This window comes from Lineus longissimus, chromosome 12 (assembly GCF_910592395.1).
Source record: "Lineus longissimus chromosome 12, tnLinLong1.2, whole genome shotgun sequence".
Classification (NCBI taxonomy): domain Eukaryota; kingdom Metazoa; phylum Nemertea; class Pilidiophora; order Heteronemertea; family Lineidae; genus Lineus; species Lineus longissimus.
This window is the reverse complement of record NC_088319.1, coordinates 10400544-10425147: the sequence shown is the minus strand read 5'-3', so window position 1 is coordinate 10425147 and position 24604 is coordinate 10400544. Positions and strand designations below refer to the sequence as shown.

Genomic DNA, 24604 nt, shown 5'->3' with positions numbered 1-24604 from the left:
AAAATCCCCACATTTTATTACTTTCTCATTTCATTATAACATGTCTACACCAGGTGATAGAAGTAAAATACTGTGGAAGATTGCTGTGAAAACAACCAGAAATGTGCCATATGTCCACCCTCAATGAAAAGATTTTTTGGCAAGAAATTTCTTAGGCAAGAACAACTGGACAGCATGGTGCCATGTCTTAAACTGTGTGGGTTGGCCCCAACAGCCTTCTACTAAACATGATGTTGATGATGATGATGACAGACCAAGCGATCTTTGGGTTTTCCCTTCTGAAATAAACAGGATGTTGTAAAGCAACCATCAATATGGAGATCCCCACACTTTATTGCTTCCTCATTTCATTATTAATGGCCACAATTACACCCTGTGATGGAGGTACTATTTACTGATACTATGGAGAATTGCTGTAAAAACAACCAAGATTAATACCATACCAGAATGGAACCAAATAACTGACTTTGAAGGCATTCTTTCCTGGCTGCATAATTAATGAAACCAAATTGCTCTTTGAAAGACTATGCAATTATTTGTTCAGATAACCGGAATATTTCTCATTTGAGAGTGACACAGAAACAACCCCATGGAAAGTAGCTCGTGTGATTTTTGCATAATTGATGATATCCAATCAGGGTGTTTCCCAGGGTATGAAAAGTGTGTTGGCAGTGCAGAATGAAGGGATCTTTCGTTACTTTCATTTCCTCGGTATTTTTCAATCTTTCCTGTTTTCGTAACTACATGTAACTAGTACTTTTAGGGTAGTATAGCAAACTTAAGGAAAGGACATCAATTTCGTACAATGAATGAGACCCATGCAGTCTTCTGGTGCCGAATTTCTGGTTGTATGGCTGCGTGCTTGTGGCATCATCCGGTGACTTCTTCTAAATGCCCTGTCTTTATGAATTTGTTTGAAAGGATGGGATATTGTAGAATTTGTGATATATACTAGTTAAAGTGTGTGATATACAAAATACTGCATATATATGTGATTGTCTGGTATTGCCGAAAATATTTGATATGGGACAGGTCAGAATGTGTGATGTCCAAAATGCGCATATGAGGTTGTCTGAAAAGATCATGCAGAAGTTTTGATACACCAGTGGTTTGACTGTGTGATAATCCAAAATGTCGCATCCAGAACTCACGTTTTGTGTGATCCTAAATATCCTGCAATGTTTCTCAGGGACAGGCATCATGCAATCATCCTCCTCTGTGACCTGCAAGGGGCTCAAACTTTTCCTTAGTTGCTATCAATAACTGACCAATGCAGAAATTTTCTTCACTGGCTTGACCGGGGAGTTGTTTTTTCTGAGGCAGGAGTTCTGAACTGTGCTCTTCACGAATATCACGAAAGCGTTCTTTCAAGAGAAAATTGCAAGGAAAACATCCCACACCACCGATAAATAATTCATCACGGCATTGATTTTGTGTTCGAGTTGATTATGCTGTTGATGTTTGGTTTATGCTTTGAAGGATTGTAAACCTTTGATCCAGGGTTTCTCGCGTGTCAATAGTACTTGAGTGGGCACTAGACCGGCAAGTGTTGTCCCAGGAAGGTGCGAGCATGTGTTGACCTCTCGTGAAATTGACTGCTTTCGTGAGTCAATTGACGTCTGTTTCGCACTCTGATATTAGCCGATTTCGGAGAGTTGTGTTCAGCGGTGATTTGGACCCAAGATGTTCCAGCCCTGGATGAGGTGCTGCAACTACTGCTAAAGGTTGTTCTACTGATTGAGCAGCTCATTGAGTTCTACGAAAAGGTTTCAGGATGACCTGATTAAAGTGTAAACTTGACTTACATGACTTAAACCTGAGCATAGGTCGCAAACAAGATTTTTCTTCATCTTCCTGTCCTGGGCAGTTTTCTCAACTTTGGTCCAGTTGATCCCTACAACCCTTGCCTATTGTTCTGTTGATTGGCGCCATGTAGTCCTCGGCCTGCCTAGACGCCGTCTGCCTTGCAGGTTCCACCTGAGTGCATGCCTGGTGATGCTGTTCCTAGGTTTTCTCAGGATGTGGCCGAGCAAGTTCCATTTCCTCTGCAGGACCTTCAGTTCTAACTGCTAGTAGTTTCCTCTCTCTTACCATGCTGTCTCAGTTGGTGATTCTGTCTTCCCATCTGATGTTTAAGATGCACTTTAGGTACCAGTTGACAAAGGTTTGCAGTCTTGAGGTTCCTGGCTTTGTGGTCCTCCATGTCTCACTCTCACATCCATATGGCAAAACCGACTTTATGCTGGAGCTTAAAATTCTCAGCTTCGTGTTTGTGCAGATACTCCTTGACCACCACACGCTGTTGTTGCATTCCCAATTTCTGGTATGTATGCCCTGGTCATGTGCCACCATCCTTTGTCATGATACTGCCGAGATAGGGTGAGGATGCATTACCAAGCTTCATTTCCCTTAACTCATTTGATAATTCCAAAATCAAGACAAGCCCTAATTTCCAGACGGCCCATCTAAATAACTCAGTAGCCTCACTTCATCTGTACCATTAGTATCTGATTCTAGTCCTGAGGCAAGTCCTTCTTTTTCTGGTAATCACATGTCACATCATACCTACACTTGTCATTCATGAACAACAAATTTCCAATACCGAACACTTTTCTGTCTACTTGAGGATATAGAATCTGTGGCATACGTCGTCACATCGGAGTTGTAACAAAACGTCTCCGAGCAAGTGGAAGACTTCAATCGACGATTGCACACATCATTGCCATCTTGACTTGCTTTTCTGAAGCATATTCAAGCCAGATTTTGAATATTAAGCTAACAAAAATAAATCTTTTCATGACATTTCTTGCAAATTGACTGGTGTCTTGAATATTTCAGATGCCATTTCATCGCAACATGTTGCTTTTCTTTAAAATGTATATGTGGAGCTCATTGAAAATGTTGCTTCAAGCAGAAAAAAGTGTTAAATTTTAGCATTTCTTTTCAATTTATGTGTTGTTAGGATTCCAAGTGAATTAAATCTAGATGATGGATTCTCTAAGATTACCAGAAAATTTTTAAAGTTGAAACTATATTACATTTGGGGGTAACCTTTTTCAGGTGAACTTGTACTCATACGAGGACCAGAATCAGCGCTGTGGTGGCAGAAGCTCGACCAAAATGACCAGATTTTGTATCTAGTTGAGGGTGCGCATGAATTAAGTTTTAAGTATTTTCACCTTGCTTACTGCTTGGTTACCTTGGTGAAGAGAATTGTTACCGAACTGGAGGTATTGTTTGTTTCACCCAGCACCACGAGGGTGGAACTAAGATATATAGACCAAAGCCAATCTTTGGGCGAATATGACACCTCTGCTCGAGCGGTGTTGGTGTTTATTTCGACTTTTGCCGATCATGGTGTATTATATCGACTATTTTGAAGAAATAAGGGTGCTGACCAGTCACAGGTTGCATCTGAAATGAAGGGTCACAGTGGCTTATAATAGCATTGTCCAACATCAGCTTTAAAACCGGGCTCGAGATAACCCCCCCCCCCCCCCCCCGAAGCATGAAACTTGGCCCAGGACCCTAAAAATCTGTTAGAGGACTCCTGAGATTTTGTCAAAGCTAATAGTAAGAACGTCTAGCTCGAGGCCTGAGCTTAGGCCTTCTGACGTGTTCTGCGTGTCCACATTTGTTTTGTTTTGGCTCTGATTCATCTTTGTCGAAACGGCTTTTTCAATCCAGAAATTTTCACCATTGTTCATCAAAACTGATAATTGTTAACTCCCTTGTCTGTTTTAGGTGAGTCTAGCCTCCTTCAATGGCGTGCAGTTTAGAAGATTCTTCAACAGCATGTAGTTCAAGGTAGTTTGAAATTTTTAATTTTCTTTATTTGTGTAGCACGCTATTAACTTGCCACTTTTTTCTGGCTGCTTTCTTAAGGAAATTATCAACAATTACACAAGTTGATTTTCTTACATCTCAACAGTAGATTTATGAGGTTAGTTCAGTTGACTGACAATTTTAAATGTACCTGCCATTTTTGTAACCAAGGGACTGCTGAGATTCTAGTCCACCACATGCAGACTCATGCCTTACACTTTTGATTCTGCCTTTGACATGTGACGAGGCACTAGTGGCTAGCTACATATTGGCCATGCATAGCGAGGTAATACGTAAGGACAGGGACCTAATATGCGTAATGCGCATGCATAATTGGGTACAAAATTTGGCAATTTTGTTCCAACTTTTGCCGGTTGTGTCGCTGATTCAGATTTCTGAAAGGAGTGTTGCATGTTGACTAGCTAATGTACTAAGATGAAGAAGATTTGCCTCTTCTCCTCTTAGCCGAGGATGAAGCTGACCAGGCACAAAGACCAAAGAAAGAAACAAGTTCGCTATATGTTAATTAAAAGAATCATTTAGTTGATTAGTAATAAAACATGTAATGAAGGCCTGTACTTAGAAATTGCAATAAAATGAGTAAAAATGAGTACTATTGTTTCTAACTTATCCTATAGTATGCAATAAATCGTTTAATAATTGTGATAGATAACATTAAAACGCATGTTCTTACCAATTCCTCTGGTCACTTCTGAACAGGGTGGTATACGCGGCACGAAAATCGAACGCGCATGATTCCAACTATACTATACTATATGCAGGTATACGACCTTTTCGAATAGTGCCCTCTTATGTGACCCGGTATTGTGAAATTTCCTTGTTCGATTTCAGGTACCCGCGTGCCCTGGCAAAACGTGCACCGAATACCCGAATAGTATAGTTCTATGTGAACCCAGCCTAATGGCAGCGTGATGGGAAAAATGAGTCTTATCATAAGGCTTGTAGGCCCTACCAATAAAATATAGGAACTGAATTTGTACCTGGTCAATTGAAGTCTGTGGTCTGATTTGCAATGTGTTGTACCTGTGAAAACATGGACTGGGATCATGGCAGAAACATGGATGTTTATCTGGTACATTTATTAACATGGCTGGGGGCTTTGTAAACACAGTGTGGTTGGATGTTGTTAGCAGTTAGTAGAGAACTAACTAGAGGTCAATTATGTTACCCTAGCATCACGATTGAGGCATGAAGTTTGCTTGCTCCAGGCAGACCTCAGTCACGAAGAAGTTGATGATTGGAAGAATATTGCACCAGTCATTTATAGTCCCTAACCCTTTTGGAGCCCAAGTTTCCAAAGAAATACCACCCCATCAAGCCCAAGTCGAAATACTCGAAGAAGTGCCCAAAATACTGACAGAATTCAAATTTTCACCCTGGAAAGTCTTATATGAAAATGATTTTCAGCTACGACACTATGTAACCAAAGTGGTCATCTGGAATATCTCGGTCTCACAAAGCTGCAATAAGTGTTTTAACTGAAGGGATGCCAAGTAAATTTTGGCGACTATAGTCAAGATCGGGCAAACAGAGAGGTTTTTCCTTGTCGACTAAAGTCACGATGAGGCTTCAAAGGGTTAGCTAAAGAATTGGATTTGGGCAGATTTCCTTCCTTTAAGTTAATCGAACGAGATTGCATACGATACAAATTTGATCAAAGTGATCTGAATGGAACCCCCATGAGATGCATCACTATTTGATGAACTACTAATGAGCCAATGCGCATGATTTCTTGTGATTCTTATCAAAAACCGATCTTTCATTATCACGATCAAGACCTGGACAAAACGTCAAGAAGCCATGATAAGGAGGCAGGAATTCGTGTTAGTGTTTGATTTTAGAACTTTCCTGCTTTTGGCGTCCATATAAATTGGGGACAGTCACATGCTCCTCCCTCACATGCATAGAAGTTGTGCTAATGACATTGCCACAGAAAAAACAATTTTTTTTTATATGTCCGATACAGTCTCGAGCCACATGGCGTACTTTGATGTTGGTGCAAGAATGGCAGTTAGTCATTCAAGATGTCATCCGCACATGGCACACTTTGTCGTCAGAAAAACAATAGCAGCACAGTGACATCATGTGGCACACTTTGTCAGTAATGTCAATTGGGTCGAGGACATAGATTGTTGTTTAAAAGGATTCCCAAATGACGTCATTGCACGCCCAATTCATGATATTTCTCACAATCCTGACAGGGACAATCAATGAAGTGCCATAAGGTTTTAGAGGAGTCAAATGCCTCACCTCTTCCTGTTAGGGTGGCTGCTATGATGAGCTCCTATAATGTGGTGGTGGTGAAAATACTGAGTGAAAATGGCCTGACTCTCACTTTGGCTTTTGGGCTTGGTATTCACCTCTCCTTGGATTCATAAGTCTACATCCCCTACTTGGACTCAATATTCTTGAGAGGGCAAAGTTTTATTGCGTATCCATTGACTTTCTTAATTGAAATCACTTGAAATTTCTTCACACTCTACTTTTATTGGCCCAACTGAACATGCTGTCATTGCCTTCTGTCACCAACGGCAACTATTCACTCGACAGTTATCTTTCATCGATGCAATGTTGCGTGTTTGATTTCCAGTTTGCTGAACCAATCTGATCACTTGATACAAATAACGGCAACGCGTATCATTGAATCGATGTCTTCACGACGGAGGGATGAGTGCGTTAGTGTTGCAGAGACCGAAAACTCAAGAAATTCGATTCATTCTAATGATGTATAAGGTTTCAGTACATTAGCATTCTACCCCTGTCTTTGGTACACTGGCTTATTATGGTCATCGTGAATGTTTTTCTTCCAGTTACTGTAGTTTTACGGAGTGCCCTGTCGGGTTTAGATGAGGTTCAATCATCATCTCATGAAGGGAAACGGAAAATTCAGTTCGCCAGCCGAAGTGAGAAGTGCCTTCTTTTTGCCCAAGACGCTAGTTTTGACAAAGAATGCAAATCCATCATTTGATTTTGGGCGGTGACAATTTTATATCTGACCATGATTGGCTCACCGTAGGGGAGTCTATACAACACCGCGGTGTCCGTCGTCGTCGTATCCTATTTAAAAAACAGTGGCACGTTTCTTAACCGCTAAAGCTATTAACTTTAAACTTGGTACACATGACCCCTAGGTCAGATGACCTCCAACACTGAATTTTTTCAAAACAGCTCCCCAGATTAGTCAAATATTGATGTTACTAAAACTTACCCTGCAAAATGATTAACCTGTCATTGCCTTGCATTATTAGCATGCACTTATTTTTAATGGTCCTCAGTCCATCAGAGACTGATGTTGTGCCCTGCAATATCTCCCGTTTATCAACAGAACAGCAATTACAACTCACGAGAGGGCAATGCGTGCAAATCCATGGTGGTGGTTTCCATGTACACTAGCATAAAATGCCTTTTACAATGCTATCAATAGTACAAAAACGACATTCAAGCTAGCCGTTTCTGATATGATATCCAATATGACGCCATGGTATTCCTGTAGCTCCCTTGAATACCGCACAAAAAATCGACCAATAATGGCTAGAATTCAATTAGTGTGGGTCGGAATAATACGATGTGATTGGATTAAATAGCTATTAGTATTAAAAGTTGTTTTCATACTGACCTTTATAAAAATGTAGTCAGGAGGAGGATGCATGAAAAAAACCGGACACTGCTCTTTGGAAGAAGTACGATAATTATGTTGATGATGAAGATGATGAATTCAGCATTTGCATAGCGCTAGTACTCGATTCACATTTGATTCAACTCACAAGCACTTTGCCATAATACCACCCTTGGTTTTGCTTGTACATTCGTGTTCAAGCGAAACTTCCTTGGGAGTATTTACGGTTCAGCTGCCTCTCAGCACTCAGGCTATCTCCGCAAGCAGCAGTGTATGATGCTGCCAGCTAGGTACCCATTCGCTCCTTGGTGGAGAGCAGCAAGTTGGGTTAGGTTCAAAGATACAAGGATATAACAGCGGTGATCCCTCTGAGTGTCAAACCCATGACCTCCTGATTATCAGGCCAGTGCTCTATCTACTATGCCACTCATCTCTAGGTATGTTAGAGACGAATGTGTAACTGCTGAATTCACTAATTGATTAAGTTTATGTTCAGTTTATGATAGATTCTTTCACCAATATTGTCTGCCACTACGCTTGGGCAACAATTGGGTGTATTGCCCTTTTGTGGCTATTCTTTTGACAGGGTAGAGGCATCCATCACAAGTTACTGTCAACTTGGAAGCGGTGTCTGCTTGCCCTGATGGCATAGACACCAGGTAGTAAGAGGAGTATTGGTTAATCTTATTCAATGTGGCGACAATGAACGAAAAGGCAAAGTGTGATGACCAAGGTCACAATGATGAGTCTGCGCCATATCTCGAACTCAAAACATTCAGATGTCGGGATGCTAAAAAAATTTTTTGGACCCTTCAGCCTGCTCAAAAAGTGTGAATGTGTGCTGATAATAACCAGGAATTATTTGCAAAGCTAAAATTGACAGTTTGCTAATTTTTGTTTTGCGGTAGACTGAATTCTCGGTTTGCTGCCGAAATGTTGGTTAATGCATTAACTTTTTTGTAGAGTTTAAATTTCCAAATCCAAAATTCCGAAAATTTGTCTCAACAGGACAGTCGCAAGCATAACTTTGCAATTATGCCTAGATGGCTTAGATGCATAGAAACAAAATAGTAATGATATCTGGTGTAATGTTTTCTCTAGCATCTCTAATAAACTAATGGTATACCTGAATTTCTGCCAGAAGTTGACCAATGCTATGAATATGATTCTGTTCCTAGAATAATATACGTAGATTAGATGACTATCACATTCTATTGACATTGATAGATGAGAGAAATATGTGAGTTCAAGGAAGATGTGCAAGGAATGTTGTTCCAGGCAAATAGTGCTTGTCTATTGAAAATGCTGTTTCAGGGCCAAAATATGTGTCTTTGTGTGTAGTAATAGGGCCCTGAAGTAGCATATTCAACTGATTCGACTGATAACATGAGAAATGCACTCAGTGCTGTCATCTTATCCCAACAATTTGAGGGATTGTTTTTATTCAGAGATTGCCTAGAAATTGTTGCGATATCATACTATAGCCGCACTTACACCACCTGAAAATGGACCACCAATCTTGGTTCGGGAACCAATGCCGCACCATCGAAAATCCACCAAGCGCTTCCACCAGCGCTGCCGCTAGTTATAAAATCCGGCTACAGATGGCGCAAACAATAAATTGCATGCGCAGAAAGCGCCATTTCGAAAGCGCCGCCTGGAGCCGAACCATCTAACTAGCTAATTGCCGATCCATTTGCGCGTACACCACGACAAAGCCGAGCTTTTAACAAGCCGGGCGAATTTGGACCATCGAGCTTGGTGTGACAAATTCGCTGGGCAATTTGTATCGGCAATGGATTGCCGAACCAATTTGTCGCGGCAATGTAGTGGTGTAAGTGCAATTGGTCCACCAATATTTCGTGGTGTAAGCGCAGCTGAAGTAGCCTTGTTGGTCGAGATGATAATAATGTGCTCAGCCTTGTTGAGCCTCCCAATATCAAAAATCTAGTTTCAACAGTACTGCTAACCCATCAGCTCTGAAAATCTTAGCTGTTTCTTTGTAGCTGGCACATCCTTCTACAAAATGCAGCCTCCCTCTGTCTGATTTTTGCAAAAGGTTAAATCAATTTTGTGTCAGCTACGGGAGCTCACTGATTAAGGTCCCAGGTGGCCTGCCATCAATTTCCCGGTCTCGTCTGCCGGAAAGTTCACCTAAAACAAAAAAAATCTATTGATCTTGAGATGGGGCGCATTTTATTCAGAGAGAGAGAAAAATGTTTGTTTTGCTGAGATCCAAAGGTTAATCAAATTGAGATTAGGATACAGCTCACTGAGGTTGGATGGATATTGAGATTGATATTGAGATAGCTGATGGTGTACGAAGATCAGTTGTCCTATCTCTGGCTTAGAATAGATATTAACTTTTTCTGAGTCTCCAGACTAAATACCTCAAATTAAGCTGTATTTTGTCTGTGACTTTTCTGATGGTGTAAAGAGGATTTGACGGTGTCTGAGAACAATGGCTTTTGTCAAAGTTGTGATGAGACCAGACCACCATTTATTATCCATGAGATTGTGGGCCTCACCTATATATCAATTAGACACGCTCATGTTTGGAGAGGTATTGGAAAGATATTTGCCGTGGTAAAGCCTGCAGATATGAAGAAATCATTTCATGAAGAAAATGGTTTTGATATTTGCTACCTTGGCAATGTTGGCATTCAATTTGACCTCTGTAAAACACCTCTCTATAAAGCACAGCAATTCTCAGTCCCAAGGGTGTTCTTTATAGGGAGGTTTTACTGTAGTTTACTTGCAAGGGGGGCTCATGTGGCTTTATCAATGTCTTGGTATCATCCGCCCTAATAGATCTTGCGTCTTCTCTGATCTCACTATCTTGCTTAATGCCCTTTTGTTGATCCCTTCAGAAGCTGGCTTGGAAGCGAGTTGAGAATTCGACTTACGAGCAGTAACAAAAGGCGAAGAACTGGTTCCAAATAAACAGATGTCGATTTCATCTCTCCACGTTATTCAGATGGGTCCCAGCTCCATCACACTTGGAACTCTATACAATCTTATCAATTCAATAATTTGCTTGCTCTGCTGAAAAAAATTGTGATAAAACCATGGTAAATGTTTTCAGTGGCGAACAGACTGGAGTCAATCACTTTGCAAAATTACATAGTGGATTCCTGGGAGGTTTGCATACTAATGGAACCACCTAAATGTCACTAATTTCTCTCAATTAACTTAACTAAACTGTTTCAATTTTCTGCTTGCCCTGACCTGGCCAATCCCAGGGGGTCAGAGATCTCAATGATATTGCCAAGAGTCAGTCTTTTGTTTGGTTTGTAAAGTGGTTCTACTGAAATTTGACCAGAATCACCTCATTGCTTGGGTAATTAGATGATTGCAAAAGTGAGGCAAGCTAAACGTTAGATGGTCTCCTTAGAGCAAAATTGATGGACTTGGTGAACCCGAAAAATACAAACTGAAGCACAAACAGCTTCCTGGCTTTCAAGGCAGGCCACACCGGATTATTTAACAGTGCACAGAGTTTCAGGCTAGGTCCCTGAACCTCAACAATACAAATTGAAGTACCCACTGATTCTTGACTTTCAAGGCAGGCCACTGTGGAGGATCAAATGGTGCGTGGAGAACGAGGCTAGGTCCCTGAACCTCAACGATGCAAACTGAAGTACACACTGATTCTTGACTTTCAAGGCAGGTCACTCAGGAGGAACAAATGGTGCGTGGAGGACGAGGCTAGGTCCCTGAACCTCAATGATGCATTTGAACTGAAGTACACACTGATTCTTGACTTTCATGGCAGGCCACTCTGGAAGATCGAATGGTGCGTGGAGATCGAGGCTTGTTCCCCGAAGCTCAACGATGCAACTGATTCTTGACCTTTAAGCGGGCCACTCCGCACTCTCAGTCACTGTGTTGAGATCGAGGCTTGGTTCCCTGAACTTCGATAATAGGCCTTTTCGACAAAGACGAATCATAGCCCAAACAAAACAAATGCACACACTCGGAACACATTGGAAGGCCTAAGCCGACTTCGGACGTTGTCATAAGCCACTGTGACCCTTTCTTCCATGTGAAACGCATGACTGGTCAGCGCCCAAACAAACTTTCTTCAAAAAGGTTGATGCAATCTGAAGTACCCACTAATTCTTGGCGTGCGAGGTCCATATTCTGTAGGATGGTCTGAGTTGGCGCATGGAGGTCGTGGCTTATTTTCTGCATGGGCCCAACACTGAACATCAGTGGATCTGCTCATTCAGTTTCATCAAAATATTTCATCTTCTCATCTGAACGCTGGTTAAATCATCCAGCCCAGTGCATTTCTAGTCGAAATATTCACCACCATTTTACGACTCTCCTGGGTATTGGTTTAATTTCTTTCTTTCGTTGGTGTTGTGTGGTGTGTAGACTGCTGCATATAGCTCCATTTTACCTTGCACACGATCTTCATCACCATTTATGGCTCCCTGAGGAACTATTTTTTATCGCAATTTTCGTCTTGGGGGGTTTGATGCTCTTCATGTAATCTCTGTTGAATGCTGCATAGCGGCCTAATTCGAATGCAGACTTATTCATCCAATTTATTCATGAACTCATTTTGGGTGAGTGGAATTATGTTCTGGTCATTCTATCAGTTCTACATGTTACATGTAAGAAGCAAATGTTGTGTTAGGACTGCTATAGTGAACAGGGCACACATATCTTTAGTAAGTAAGTCTCTGCTTTTCATCTTGAAAAGATCCTTGAATGGCAATGGCATACTGGCGTAACTTTGGGTGCCAGTATGTGGCGCTGGCTGTCAGTTGGGTATGTTGGTTTTGTATTGAAATGCAAGCGAAATTTCGACACTTGTGCAAAGTTTCTAGTCATTTGCTATCACTCATCGAAAAAAGGCTGAATGAAAAACACTGTTGGCATTATTTAGTAATGAGATGACATATCTTTAGCGTAGGTAGTGGAGCTTGTAATAAGAAAGTGTCTGCTTCACTACTTTGCCCGCGCAGCTGAAGAAGTGGAAGCCAAAATAACTAACAGTGGTCTGTCTCCAAGCATTTTGTTGTGGTTAAAACTGTGCATGATTTCCACTTTAAAACATCTCCATTTTCTACTTTCGAGAAATGAAGGCATGGAAGTAGGTTTTGACTTGAAATGGTATGACAACGTTGTCACAACGTCAGCACAATGGTTCAATTTGACTCGTGCCTCTTTAGATTGGAAACAAGTGGCTTATATCACTTGAGAAGACCATCATTCGTACCTTAGTGACAGTCAGCCCTGCCTAGCTCATTGGAGATAAGTGACTTACCCAAAGTCAGTGACAGAGTAGTGGAGTAACTAGCCTTCATTGAGTGGAAGCTCGAGGCTGGAACCATAATGCAGTGATCTGTTCTCCAGACCATCTAAAAAACTATATACGCCGCTGTATAGGATCCCACAAGCCGTGCTGTGGTGAAGAAACCTTCAATTTTGTGGAATATTCATACGGTTTATGGCCCCAGCGGGATTAATTTTAATTTTGGTTCATTGGTCTCGGAGTATGGAGGTTATAATTCCTGTCCTTAGGGAGCTGAGAGAGGAAGTGTAGTATCGACTTGGTGGTAGGCAGGGGGATGTGAGTTGATGCCATGCAGAATGAGACAAAGATGATTGTTAAATTATGGATGTTCTTAAAATTCTGCATTAAGTTTGTTTTCTTGATCACTGCTCGCTTACGCCTTGTGTCATTTATTTAACAAGAAACTTACTAGATCTCTCCACCCTGGTTTATAAAATTAAAGTAAAGTTTATTAGTGTCACCCCTAATGAAAGGGCCAGCCAACTTTTTGGCTTATGAGACACACTTTACTTCCAAACTCCTATCTCTAATGCTGGGCGCCTGGCGAGAAGGCAGTTTGTAGCCTATATTCAACTTGCTGGCGGCTAACCAACCGGCCGCATCGGAAAGAGGTTACCAGCGGGCCTCGAACCTTCGACCCCCCGTTCACGAGGCGGACGCCTTAACCACTAGGCCATCGAGATCGGTATATATGGTTTAATAGTCTGAGCAGAATGTCACTTGCCAAGATGGTATATATCTCCAGTGTTGAGCACCAGACGGATTGATGCATCAGCATCTCTATAAATCAAAACAAACAATTGAGCTCTTGATGAAGATGTTGCGTGTCTGGACATAACATTTACATGATTGATCATAGCATGTCTATCTGAAGATATTTCGAAGTTTTGAAACATTTTTAGGTCGGGCCCAGTTGTACAAAACCATTTCTGTACTAACGCTGGCGTTAACTCAGCGTGGCGTTAAGTCTTAGGGCTTAACTGAAAGATATAATGCCAAGTTGAGGGGAATAGAGAGAGGAGACGGTGCCAGGTGTCACCTGCGAGGGACCCATAGAGATTTGGCCATACAACTGAAGACCGGAGCCATAATATGGATTGGAGTGGTGATGCTGATGGACTTGTTGGAGGGAAAAGGGCCAGTGAGTTATCTAGAGCCTCCACTTCTCTGATGTCTACACAACAACAACAACAACAACAAGTTAAGTCAATAACACCAGCGTCGGTGGCAAACTTTGTCCTAACAACCAGGCCATAATTAGTAAAAAGTTAAATTGCCAATCAAAGGTTTTTGCCTGTTTTACTTTCTGGTGCATCTGTAGTGGATGATTTTCATCCATTGTGGTCTGCCGGCAGTGCGATCCATATGAGAACTGGCAACAGCTGCTGACAAGCTAGGAAGCAACGCTATTCCTCAGTGTCCACGTTATAACCCGTGGGCATTCATCACTTTGATAACTCAATAATAAGCCGAGCATTAGATTTAGATTTCATCACACAGCAAACAATGTGGTACAATCGGGGAGCTAATTACTTGATAGCGTGAGTTGAGTTCGAAGCTGACATCGGGAAGGAATGTTGTGGTATTTGATTCAGTATCGTTAGACCAGTGCCTTCATTCCGACAGTTGACACATCTAACATATGTCTCAACAGTGGTTTCAATGTCAGTATTGACATTTTGGTGGACTGGAACTGGTTTGGAAGATAGAAATATCGTGCCAAGAGGAAGGTTTGTTTCTATGAGACAAAAGTGGAAAACAACCATTTTCCCATTCAAAAAGTCAATGATTTATCTAAATCTACATATTGTCATTATGATAATGTTTGTAATTAAGTTTTGTAGTCCTCATTGAAACTTGATAGAAATTCACATTTCGAAATCTCTCCAGTAACAAGCATCTTTCAAATGCAATTAAAATCCCTTATTTTTGCCGCAGGAGTCCATGTTGACTCTCATCGTATCTTTGAGGTTATAATTGCATTAAATATTGATGATAGATTGCAAGTGATTTGACTTCCATTTACTTGAGCAGTATCATAATAAAAGATACCAAGTTTGGGATCCAAAAACTAAAATGCCTGCTACACCCTGATTTCAGCTCGGCAAGTTTCAGTCAGTTGCAATCAATTGAAATGCAGTGAATTGCAATTCATCATTGTTGGACAAAGACATTGTACAATGAGCATTTGATTGCAGCAAAAATAAATGGGAGCGTTGCAATTAATGGCAAGCCCTTGCTCACGCACTCTGCGACATCAGGTGTGATGTCACTATACATGTAGGTCATGGGTGAAATTTGCATATCCATCGCAACAAGTTGGAATGGGTCACAGGTACCATGCACACTGAGTGATTCGCTGCAACTCGATTTATTGCAACTAGTTGTTGCAATGAATTGCAAGGAAAAGACATCACCTCCAGTGAAGCATTGCAACTGGGTGCGATTAACTGCAACTCATTGCAATTGACTGCAGCTTTGGGTCGCAAACTATGTGATTCATTCAAACTCTTGTTGCAATAAATCGCTCAGTGCGCTCGGACAAGGAGACTACATGTAATGCCAAACCTTTGCTTGTTCAAGTCTCCCAACTGAAATACTTACTGGTCTCTCATTGTCTTCATTTGGATTGAGAGCACAAGTAACAAAAATACTATTTCTCCTAGTCCAGAACCAATATGCCCAGACATCCGGACATCTTTTGAACAAGATCACACCAAAACTTAGATATCACCCACCGTTAGATGTGTCAAAAGTAAATAATAATGGTGAGGCTTAGACATTTCCTAAGGTTCCGCTTTGTGATATTGCGTGATCGGTTGGAATGACAGCACGGAGAGTATCAGTCTACACACCCTTCCTGGTAATAGCGTAGATCGGAACTCACACCATCAAGTTATTAGCTCCCATTCATACAAGATTGTTTTGCATGTGATTAAATCTCCGTCTAATAAACAGGGTTCCACTATGGGTCTTCAGAGAGCTACATCCAATTATCTCCGTGACAGGCATGACTTGTAAGTAGCCAGAATGAATAAAGACTTAATAAATCTTGCTGGCAGGCCTACAAGCAGGAGTCAAAAAAAAATCACCAGCAGTTGCAGCAGAAAATGAAGTCATGGCCTTTAAATATTGGTCAGTTCTGCCTCTCACTTCCCCATCAAATCTCCAAATATTGCCATAATAATATATAACAATATCATGGTCGTTCCTGCAGTCAAGATAAGATGAGCAGATTAGCTGGCTTCTATACAGTATATAGAGGTAGGACTAGTTGATTTCTAGTGATTTGCCATCACAATTCAGATAGGTACTTTCTCATCTGATCAAATCTTCAAATATCGCCATTCGCCAGTCGATATGGGATGCACAGATTCAATTGGATTGGCTGGCATACATGTAGGGATAGTTAAGGCCCAGTAAATTTCCATCTGAATTCTGATGGGATGAGCTGCTTTCTGATCAAATTTCCAAATATTGCCATTCAGCATCATGACCATTTTGCAGTCGCGATGACAAGCACAGATTGTTGAGGCCCAGTAAATAACCATCGCAATTCTGATGCGAGAGCTCCTTCCTCATCTCATCAAATCTCCAAATCTTGCCGATCAACCTCCGGAAAGCACATTGCTGTCTCCAAACCTATTTCCTGCCAGGTGTGAGCTGAACGCCTTGATGAGAAACCTGCTTGGAGAACAGGTGGATTCCAAAGCTCATTGGCGACTAAGATTGTTTGCGGAGTCTGAATCCTGGTGGAATGAGAAGCTATTAACCATGTGTCCACAAAACATTCAGCAATATATTTTTATCCTTTATCCTTATCCTGTTATGGTCATGTAACATTTTCACTTGATGGGTGGAGGAAATTGGCCCTGTTGGATGCCATAAGTTCCCTTATCTCCCTGGGCTTCAGTGAAGAAATACTGTGCAGACGCCATTTACAATGTAGTTGGTTTGGTGCGTCTGTTTCACATAGGCCTGTTGTGCGTAATATTGGCATCTACACAGTATATAATAATCGTCACAATTAAGCTGACAGCACACAGGTGCACAAAAAATGCTATAGCTGCAGCACACAGGAGCACTTGAGCTCGCAGAAAGCATTTGTTTGCATGTTGCAGTCATGGACATCATATCATATATGTAGTTCATCAATCCAATCTGTTATATTTTTGTGGTGATGGGTTATTGAAGTGTGGGTAGTGATTTTACATCAGTTATAAATATGGATAATATCTTACTATGGCATATTTCTGGCTGCTTAGTCCTAAATCAAGACATACCAAAAGAAGTCAACACCTACTCAGACACTTTTTTATACATCCTTGGTAAAAATGGACCACACACAGCATCAACCTGTAGGGGAACATACAGGTACCAACACTATTCATCACATATTCATAAAGCCTCTTGATCAATATCCCTGAGTGTCCCATGGCCATCAGAAGCAAACAATAGTGTTTCTTTTTTTTGCTTCATTCCAATATCCGATCACAGGTGGGAGCTGCGTCATGATTAGAATCTCTCTTTCAGAACAGCTGGTTCATTCTGAGACTTCTAAATGTCAGCTGAATTGATGGAATGAAATGGAAACTTGAGATCTGTCCATCAGGTAGCGTGGGTTGGTGGAACAAAAAATAATGAAGGTGGCATTTTGACTGTGTTCCGACAGCTTCCTTTGTGCCTGCACGCATGCAAAACCCAAATACAGTGGAACCTCCCTTAGCGGACACCTCTCTATTAAGGACAACCTCTCTATTGAGGACACTAGTTTTGGTCCCTATTTTGTGTTTTCTATTCAATTTGACCTCTCTAATCAGGACACCTCTTGCCAGTCTCGAAGGTGTCCTTAATAGAGAGGTTCTACTGTACTTACTGCAGGAAGAAGACTGCATGCATGATCCTTTCATCTAAACTACGATGGCAGTTGCACTGTTTGGATGTAAACGTTACCAAAGTTGTGTTCTGTGGTGTTAATCATCTTACAAGATGGTGTTAAAGTCAATTGTTGGGCTGGCAAAGTAGGGAATAGAGAAGCAATCACCAACCAACCCACAGAAAAAGGTTTTCCCCTACTTCCCCCAGCCTACAATGAGCCAGTTGCTTTCGTATCACGGTGTGTTTTTTCAGCAAGACAACAAGAAGACAGCCATCATAAATGTACCTCTGCCTGGCCCATCTCTCAGATGCAGTAGACTTTGCATCATTGTTTAGAGAAGAAACACTACCAACCTTCCATCTTACTGTTCAAACACATTCCGCGCTTCATTAACAGCCCCCCAGGCACACATCACCGCACTTGGTCATGAAAAAACCGACATGAACGAAAACATATATCTTGATTCAGTCATAAAATACAATCAGTCACCATGTGTACCATAGGGAAATACCAAATGTTCTTCTTTCTTTGTTTTGGAAAGTCGTTATACTCGACTAGGAATCATACGGCTTCTCATAATTTAAAAGAATGGAACTTCTCCAGTATTTAACCTTGGCATTGAGCTTCGTTCTACGTGTTGTTCGTAAGTGTGGCCAAGCTTAAATCTGCAGGCTAGAACCTATGAGTTCTCGGCCTTCTCGTAGCTAGATTTTTTGTCCTGGGGGACAGAAGTCTATCATGGGGAGTTTTGTGGCTTACAAGCGTGGCCACACCAATTTAGGATTTTAAAAAAACACACTTTGGTATGGCACATCGAAGCACACGTGTGTACAGGTCAACGAGATGAGCTCAGCAATATGATGACTGACATACTAACAGATGTGTGCTGCAAGCTTAAGTGTCCTTCTGTGATGTCAGCTTAATTGTTTCCTGTGTGGTGTCAGCTTAATATTTATCCAGTGTGGTGTCAGCTATTCCAGTGTGCTGCCAGCTTTAGTATGTTTGGTATGTCTGTGTGGTTCCAGATTTAGTACGTTTGGTATATCTGTGTGGTTCCAGCTTTAGTACGTTTGGTATTCCAGTGTGCTGCCAGCTTGAGTATGTTTGGTATGTCTGTGTGGTTCCAGCTTTAGTACGTTTGGTATTCCAGTGTGCTGCCACCTTGAGTATGTTTGGTATGTCTGTGTGGTTCCAGCTTTAGTACGTTTGGTATTCCAGTGTGCTGCCAGCTTTAGTATGTTTGGTATGTCTGTGTTCCAGCTTTAGTACGTTTGGTATTCCAGTGTGCTGCCACCTTGAGTATGTTTGGTATGTCTGTGTGGTTCCAGCTTTAGTACGTTTGGTATTCCAGTGTGCTGCCAGCTTTAGTATGTTTGGTATGTCTGTGTTCCAGCTTTAGTACGTTTGGTATTCCAGTGTGCTGCCACCTTGAGTATGTTTGGAATGTCTGTGTGGTTCCAGCTTCAGTACGTTTGGTATTCCAGTGTGCTGCCAGCTTTAGTATGTTTGGTATGTCTGTGTTCCAGCTTTAGTACGTTTGGTATTCCAGTGTGCTGCCACCTTGAGTATGTTTGGTATGTCTGTGTGGTTCCAGCTTTAGTACGTTTGGTATTCCAGTGTGCTGCCAGCTTTAGTATGTTTGGTATGTCTGTGTTTCAGCTTTAGTACGTTTGGTATTCCAGTGTGCTGCCACCTTGAGTATGTTTGGTATGTCTGTGTGGTTCCAGCTTTAGTACGTTTGGTATTCCAGTGTGCTGCCAGCTTTAGTATGTTTGGTATGTCTGTGTGGTTCCAGCTTTAGTACGTTTGGTATTCCAGTGTGCTGCCAGCTTTAGTATGTTGGGTGTGTCTGTGTGGTTCCAGCTTTAGTACGTTTGGTATGTCTGTGTGGTTCCAGCTTTTGTATCTTTGGTTTGTCTGTGTGGTTCCAGCTTTAGTACGTTTGGTATGTCTGTGTGGTTCCAGCTTTTGTATCTTTGGTTTGTCTGTGTGCTGCTAGCTTTAGCACCATTTACAAATAACAAAGAAGCAACTGGTAAATGATGACATTTTTCTCCAAACATTGACAATTGTTATACGATATCCGTTAATTCTAACTATTCAAAAATGGTAAAAAAATCTATTTGAGCACAGGAGAGATGGCTTGAGGCCTAGTGTTATTGTTGCCGTTATGGTTAGAATTTCGCAAGCAATATAATATACATATTCAGTCTACCAAATAAGTGTTATCCGTCTTCTAAAACATTATTGTGAACAATTCATTTCACTTTATCTACATCTGTGCTGTTTGCCCATTGATGCTTCTTATAGCATAACCTGAGGTTTGTAAATTGCTGCTTAGGCATACAAGTTCTCATTTTGTGACCACTGATTTGCATAAAACCTTTTCAAATTTGGTGTCTACGCTGTGGCCGAGGGGGGATATTTTCAGTGGCAATGTTTGCATGTGATATAAATATTCATACAAACTTCCGGACAAGTAAAATACTAAGTTCTTTAATCTGATTTATTTGGAGAGGGGTACATACCAAAAGACACACAGAACAGGACAGATAACAGAAGGTGTCAAGGACAAGAGGATAGAAAGAACATGTTAACTTCCACATCTTTTAGGACACTGAAAAAATTACCATTAAAGCCTAGTATATAGTTTATCTAGTTTGATTCTGGCCGCAAATTAGAAATAACTTCTCAAGGAATCAAAATGTACATGTAGCATGATTGGTCAATGTTCATGGTAAAATCGTCATCCTAAAAACATCGGAGAAACCCAATTGAAATATTTCCTCTGCATTCTAGTTTAATTGAAGGGAAATTTAGACTAAGAATCGTGTCAAAATAGATGTAAACATTCTGATAAAACATATGCACATTATCCAAATTGAGTTCACCCTTGGAAGATCTTTTAAAATTTTGGTTTGGTCGAAGTGGGATAGTAGGAATTCAGTGTCAGAGTCAAACAAACTGATAGCGTTTGACATTTCAATTCTGATCTGATATTTTCCCTGAGATAGCACGACTAATGAAAAATGGAAATCAATTGTGGCTATTTTGTCCTCAGATCGAGGGATGCTAATAAAATAGTTTTGACTATCTCGAAGCAAACTGGGTCTAATCCCGAACATTGTCCAAAAAAATAAATGACAGTCTAAAGGGGATGAACAATAAATTAGGGAAGACAGTTTTGTAAAGAAGACATAGTTTTCATTGGATGGATATCGGTATTTTCTTTTGTGGTTTGGTATTGGTGGTCTTGAACACAGGCACATGGAAATGATAGCTCAATAGCCCCCCACTCAACTGACAACCCCCACCCACTGAAAGCGCGTAAAAGAATAGTACTGCACTGTACATTTGGCGATCTAGGTCACCACATTTGCATGAAGATTACAAAGTCATCGCAAAAGATTTTATCAAAACTCCAACTGTTTTGCATAGTGAGAATACTATATTTTATCACGGTATACAGCAGTAATCTTTAATATCTACCTGTTTGCCGAAATTGGAACAGTTCCAGAAATTTTAAAACAGGTCGTCATTCATTTGAAGATCAGCCATTTCATAATAAACCAGGGTTTTGAAGTTTGACAACTTGTGACCTTTAGAAATTTGACACATGAGACATGAGCCTTTATTTTCAACAAGAAAACCCAGATAGATTCCTCTCATATGGACGTCCTTGGATGACGATGACAGCTAAAGGAGTGTAGATTTCTTATTAACTTTCCCGATACCTCGTGCTGACAAATATTGGAAATTTCTCAAGTAGTTATTCATATCCTGAATTTTTTCAGGCAATATCATCTGGTGACAAGTTCTATACAGCCCAAGTTAAAATATTACCTGTATATTAACACACACTGTGCTCTTGTCCTCTCCAATGGCCAAATATTGGAAACTTCTCAATTTACAAGCCTAGCAACTTGGTTTTTGCGTCACCAGTTTTATACTGGTTCGGTCTCTTAGCATGGTATTAAAAGCATCTGACTGTTTTTTTTTCACCTAGGCTTCTTTGTGATATGGAGCCTCTTTTGCCTTTGTGCTCTTTAAAAGCAGTAAAATATCCTGGATTTTTTTCAGGTAAATATTATTTGTTGACAAGTATGTTACCAGTGTACATGTATAAAACACACACTATGCTATTGTCCTCTACAGCCTCTTCCATCTAAAATAGTATCTTATATTGACAATACTGATGTAGGCTTGCAACCTTGAGGCTGTTTTGTTAGTGATTCATCTCTTGATGGCTCTTTTTCTCCAAATCCAAGAACGATAAGGGCATTGTATATTCATAACTGAGGACAAGTTGTCCATAGACAATCTATTGCCAGTTTTTGTCACTGCCACACCACCATACACGGAAATATGTTCGCGAATAAAATATGCCGCAAAAATGGTGAAACCGCTCGGTACGCCAGGAAAATAAGTCTTTGCGAAGTAAAAATCTGTTTGGGTAATGTTGCAACCATGGAGGAATGTAGTCAGAAAAGTTTACAAAAACTTCTGTAAAGAAAGACAATAACAATATAAAAACAAATCAGAAATGACAAACTTGACGATTACTACATGAAATAGGAATTTGAAATTTTTGTCTGGTATTTGGATTTTCTTCGATTTTCTCTCAAATGATAATTTGGATTTTTCTCTCGTGAGGTGGTGGTCGTGGACATGGTTCCCAGCGAAAACATACTTTATGGAGTCATGCCCGAAAATATTTCTACGCTATAATATTTCCATGTTCAGTAGTCTTATGTTGCATTTGAATCACCCAACACTGCATGAAGAGCTAATCATTTCTCAGCTCTCTCGCTATACTTCCCCCATGTCCCATTGCTTGGTCTTATCTCTTGACAAATTACTGCCTGACAAAAAATAAAATGCTCTTTAATTTGCTGTAAGAAGTGAAAATGTCTTGCATGCTCTTAACTAATTGGTATGGGATCAAATGCATTGGTGAAGGATGTGCGAGATGTTGACTTCATTGCAAACATGATCGTGTTTTATTCTGTGGAAGATCGATGCTAAAGCAACTCTAAATCTTAAAAAGCAGCTCACATTATATTTATATGAACTTGCTGGCTTAGGTCTAAGAACCCCCTCAAAATGCATTTCATGGGGGTCTCTGTCTTTGTCATCAGGCTTGCCCTGATCGACCTTGGGATGAGCCGTTAAGTTTGTGTATATTTGGAATAACACACACTACAGCTCCTAAGTCATTGTGCCCCAGACGTCTCTGACCAGCAGAGTTGGCTCATGTGAATGATCTTTGTTTTAACATCAAATAGATTTTTTAAGAGGTAGGTTTGTGTCAAATGATTTAGGCCTAATGTCGTGATAAAACGTTATGAATGGCATGATGCTTCTAAAGAAGTACTACCATCTAGTCCTACTTCGTCTTTCCTAATGGGCCCACTTCTCCATTATGTGGAGAACCTTCAAAGAATTCACGTAAATCATGTCTGCATATGCCATGCAAAGCAATCATTCTAAGGTCAAAAATATAATTTTCCAAAAGCGACCTTGTCACTCGCATCAGTGAAGCGAAAAGCTACTTGGTTGAGTGATCCAAGTCCCATGGTGGTAGTTTCTTTCCTGTGACAGGCCACTAATCTGCTGTGGTGCTGTATTGGCTGAATGAAGTGGATGCCCTTACGTCTACCATTTTGGCATTTCGGCGTTAAGAAGTCACTGCCTAATGATATGAGGGGTTCAGGTGCTTGACAACTCGCATTTTCAAAGTTTCTTCTCCTGTGTCAAGCCGCCCTCACGTTTACAATCTTTATACTTTCCTTGAGGATGTTGGGATGCCATGGTGCATTGCAATTGGTTGTTTTCTTGTGAGGAAGACATCTGAGTGAGGTACTCTGCGACAGGTTAGTTAGAAGGATCCTGCTAAGTGTCGACCAATGGTGGCAAGGTTTATACTAAGAGGAAGAAGAAGAAGGGTAGACTCTGCGCAGCTGCATAAATTCGTAAAGCGACTGCCATCACTGGCCGCTACTTTGTTTCAGCTACTCTATGATTTGTGGAGTAGATCACAAGCCAGCGAAGATCCAGAATCGTAGTGTCAATCAGCCCGGCCGATTTTACTAATACACACAATCTGAAAAGGACCATACAGAACAAGGTCATGGCAGATGTGACTGTGCTACAGCTTCAGTCAGTTCAACAAAGAAATTATCCAATTACTTGAAGAAATTCTGATAAATTCATCTTTGGTTGAAAAAATTGATTGTTCAGTTGGGGCTTACCAAAACCCGCAATACAACGTCAGTAAAAACCAATACTTAACCAACCGACGAGAAATAAATTGGCTGTTATTGCACCATTTGTAAGATTTTGATATTTTGTCGATATGGACTTCATTTGTCTTGGCGCACTCCACAAACAATAGCCTCTTGGGTGATCAGAAGTAAAAGATTGCGTCATCGACCGTGGCCGGTGTCATCAATATATACACCGAGGGGTGGTTTACGATTGGAGGTTTAAGCCACCAGTGTTGTTTCTTGGTGAACCCTCAGTGACATTGCGTCATCAATCTTATCGGAACCAGTCAAACCTTGAAGGAAGAGATTTGTTTTGGCGTGTGATATGAATTTTATCTTTGAATAATATCTTTGGATAAACGTTGCTGTATTTGAATCTTGAGCAGAGAAAAAAATGTGTCTTGAAGCAGTGGCAGGTCTTCAGGGAAAGCTTAGTTGAATTAAGAGGTATTGTGTAATTTTGACTTTCGCTAAGTTTTGTGTTGAATAAGAAAGGTCTCTTAAAATGGGTTTTTAGGGCCTTTGCATTTTGAGGACCGGCCGTGTTCCTTGAATGTGTGCTTGTTAGCAACTATCACTCCTGTGTTAGAACAGAACTATTCCTAAGAAGTACTTTTGGGTATCGCAGAACTGCATCTGAGAGAGTATTCGCTCGTACAGAAAAATCAAGTACATGTAGTTGCCTTGAC

At 40.8% G+C, this 24604-nt stretch overlaps 1 protein-coding gene across 4 annotated transcripts in view; it reads left to right on the top strand.

The window, feature by feature from the left end:
• Positions 1-24604, top strand: part of LOC135496657 (D-glucuronyl C5-epimerase-like) — a 141036-nt gene that overhangs the window by 26376 nt on the left and 90056 nt on the right. For 2 of the 4 annotated variants that reach the window (XM_064786096.1, XM_064786097.1), the window contains one exon: positions 3745-3807. The exons of the other annotated variants lie outside the window; for them this stretch is intronic. In XM_064786096.1, coding sequence (XP_064642166.1) covers positions 3764-3807 — 44 coding nt within the window. In that variant the 5' untranslated portion in view covers positions 3745-3763. The remainder of the gene's footprint in view (positions 1-3744; positions 3808-24604) is intronic. 4 annotated transcript variants of the gene reach the window in all.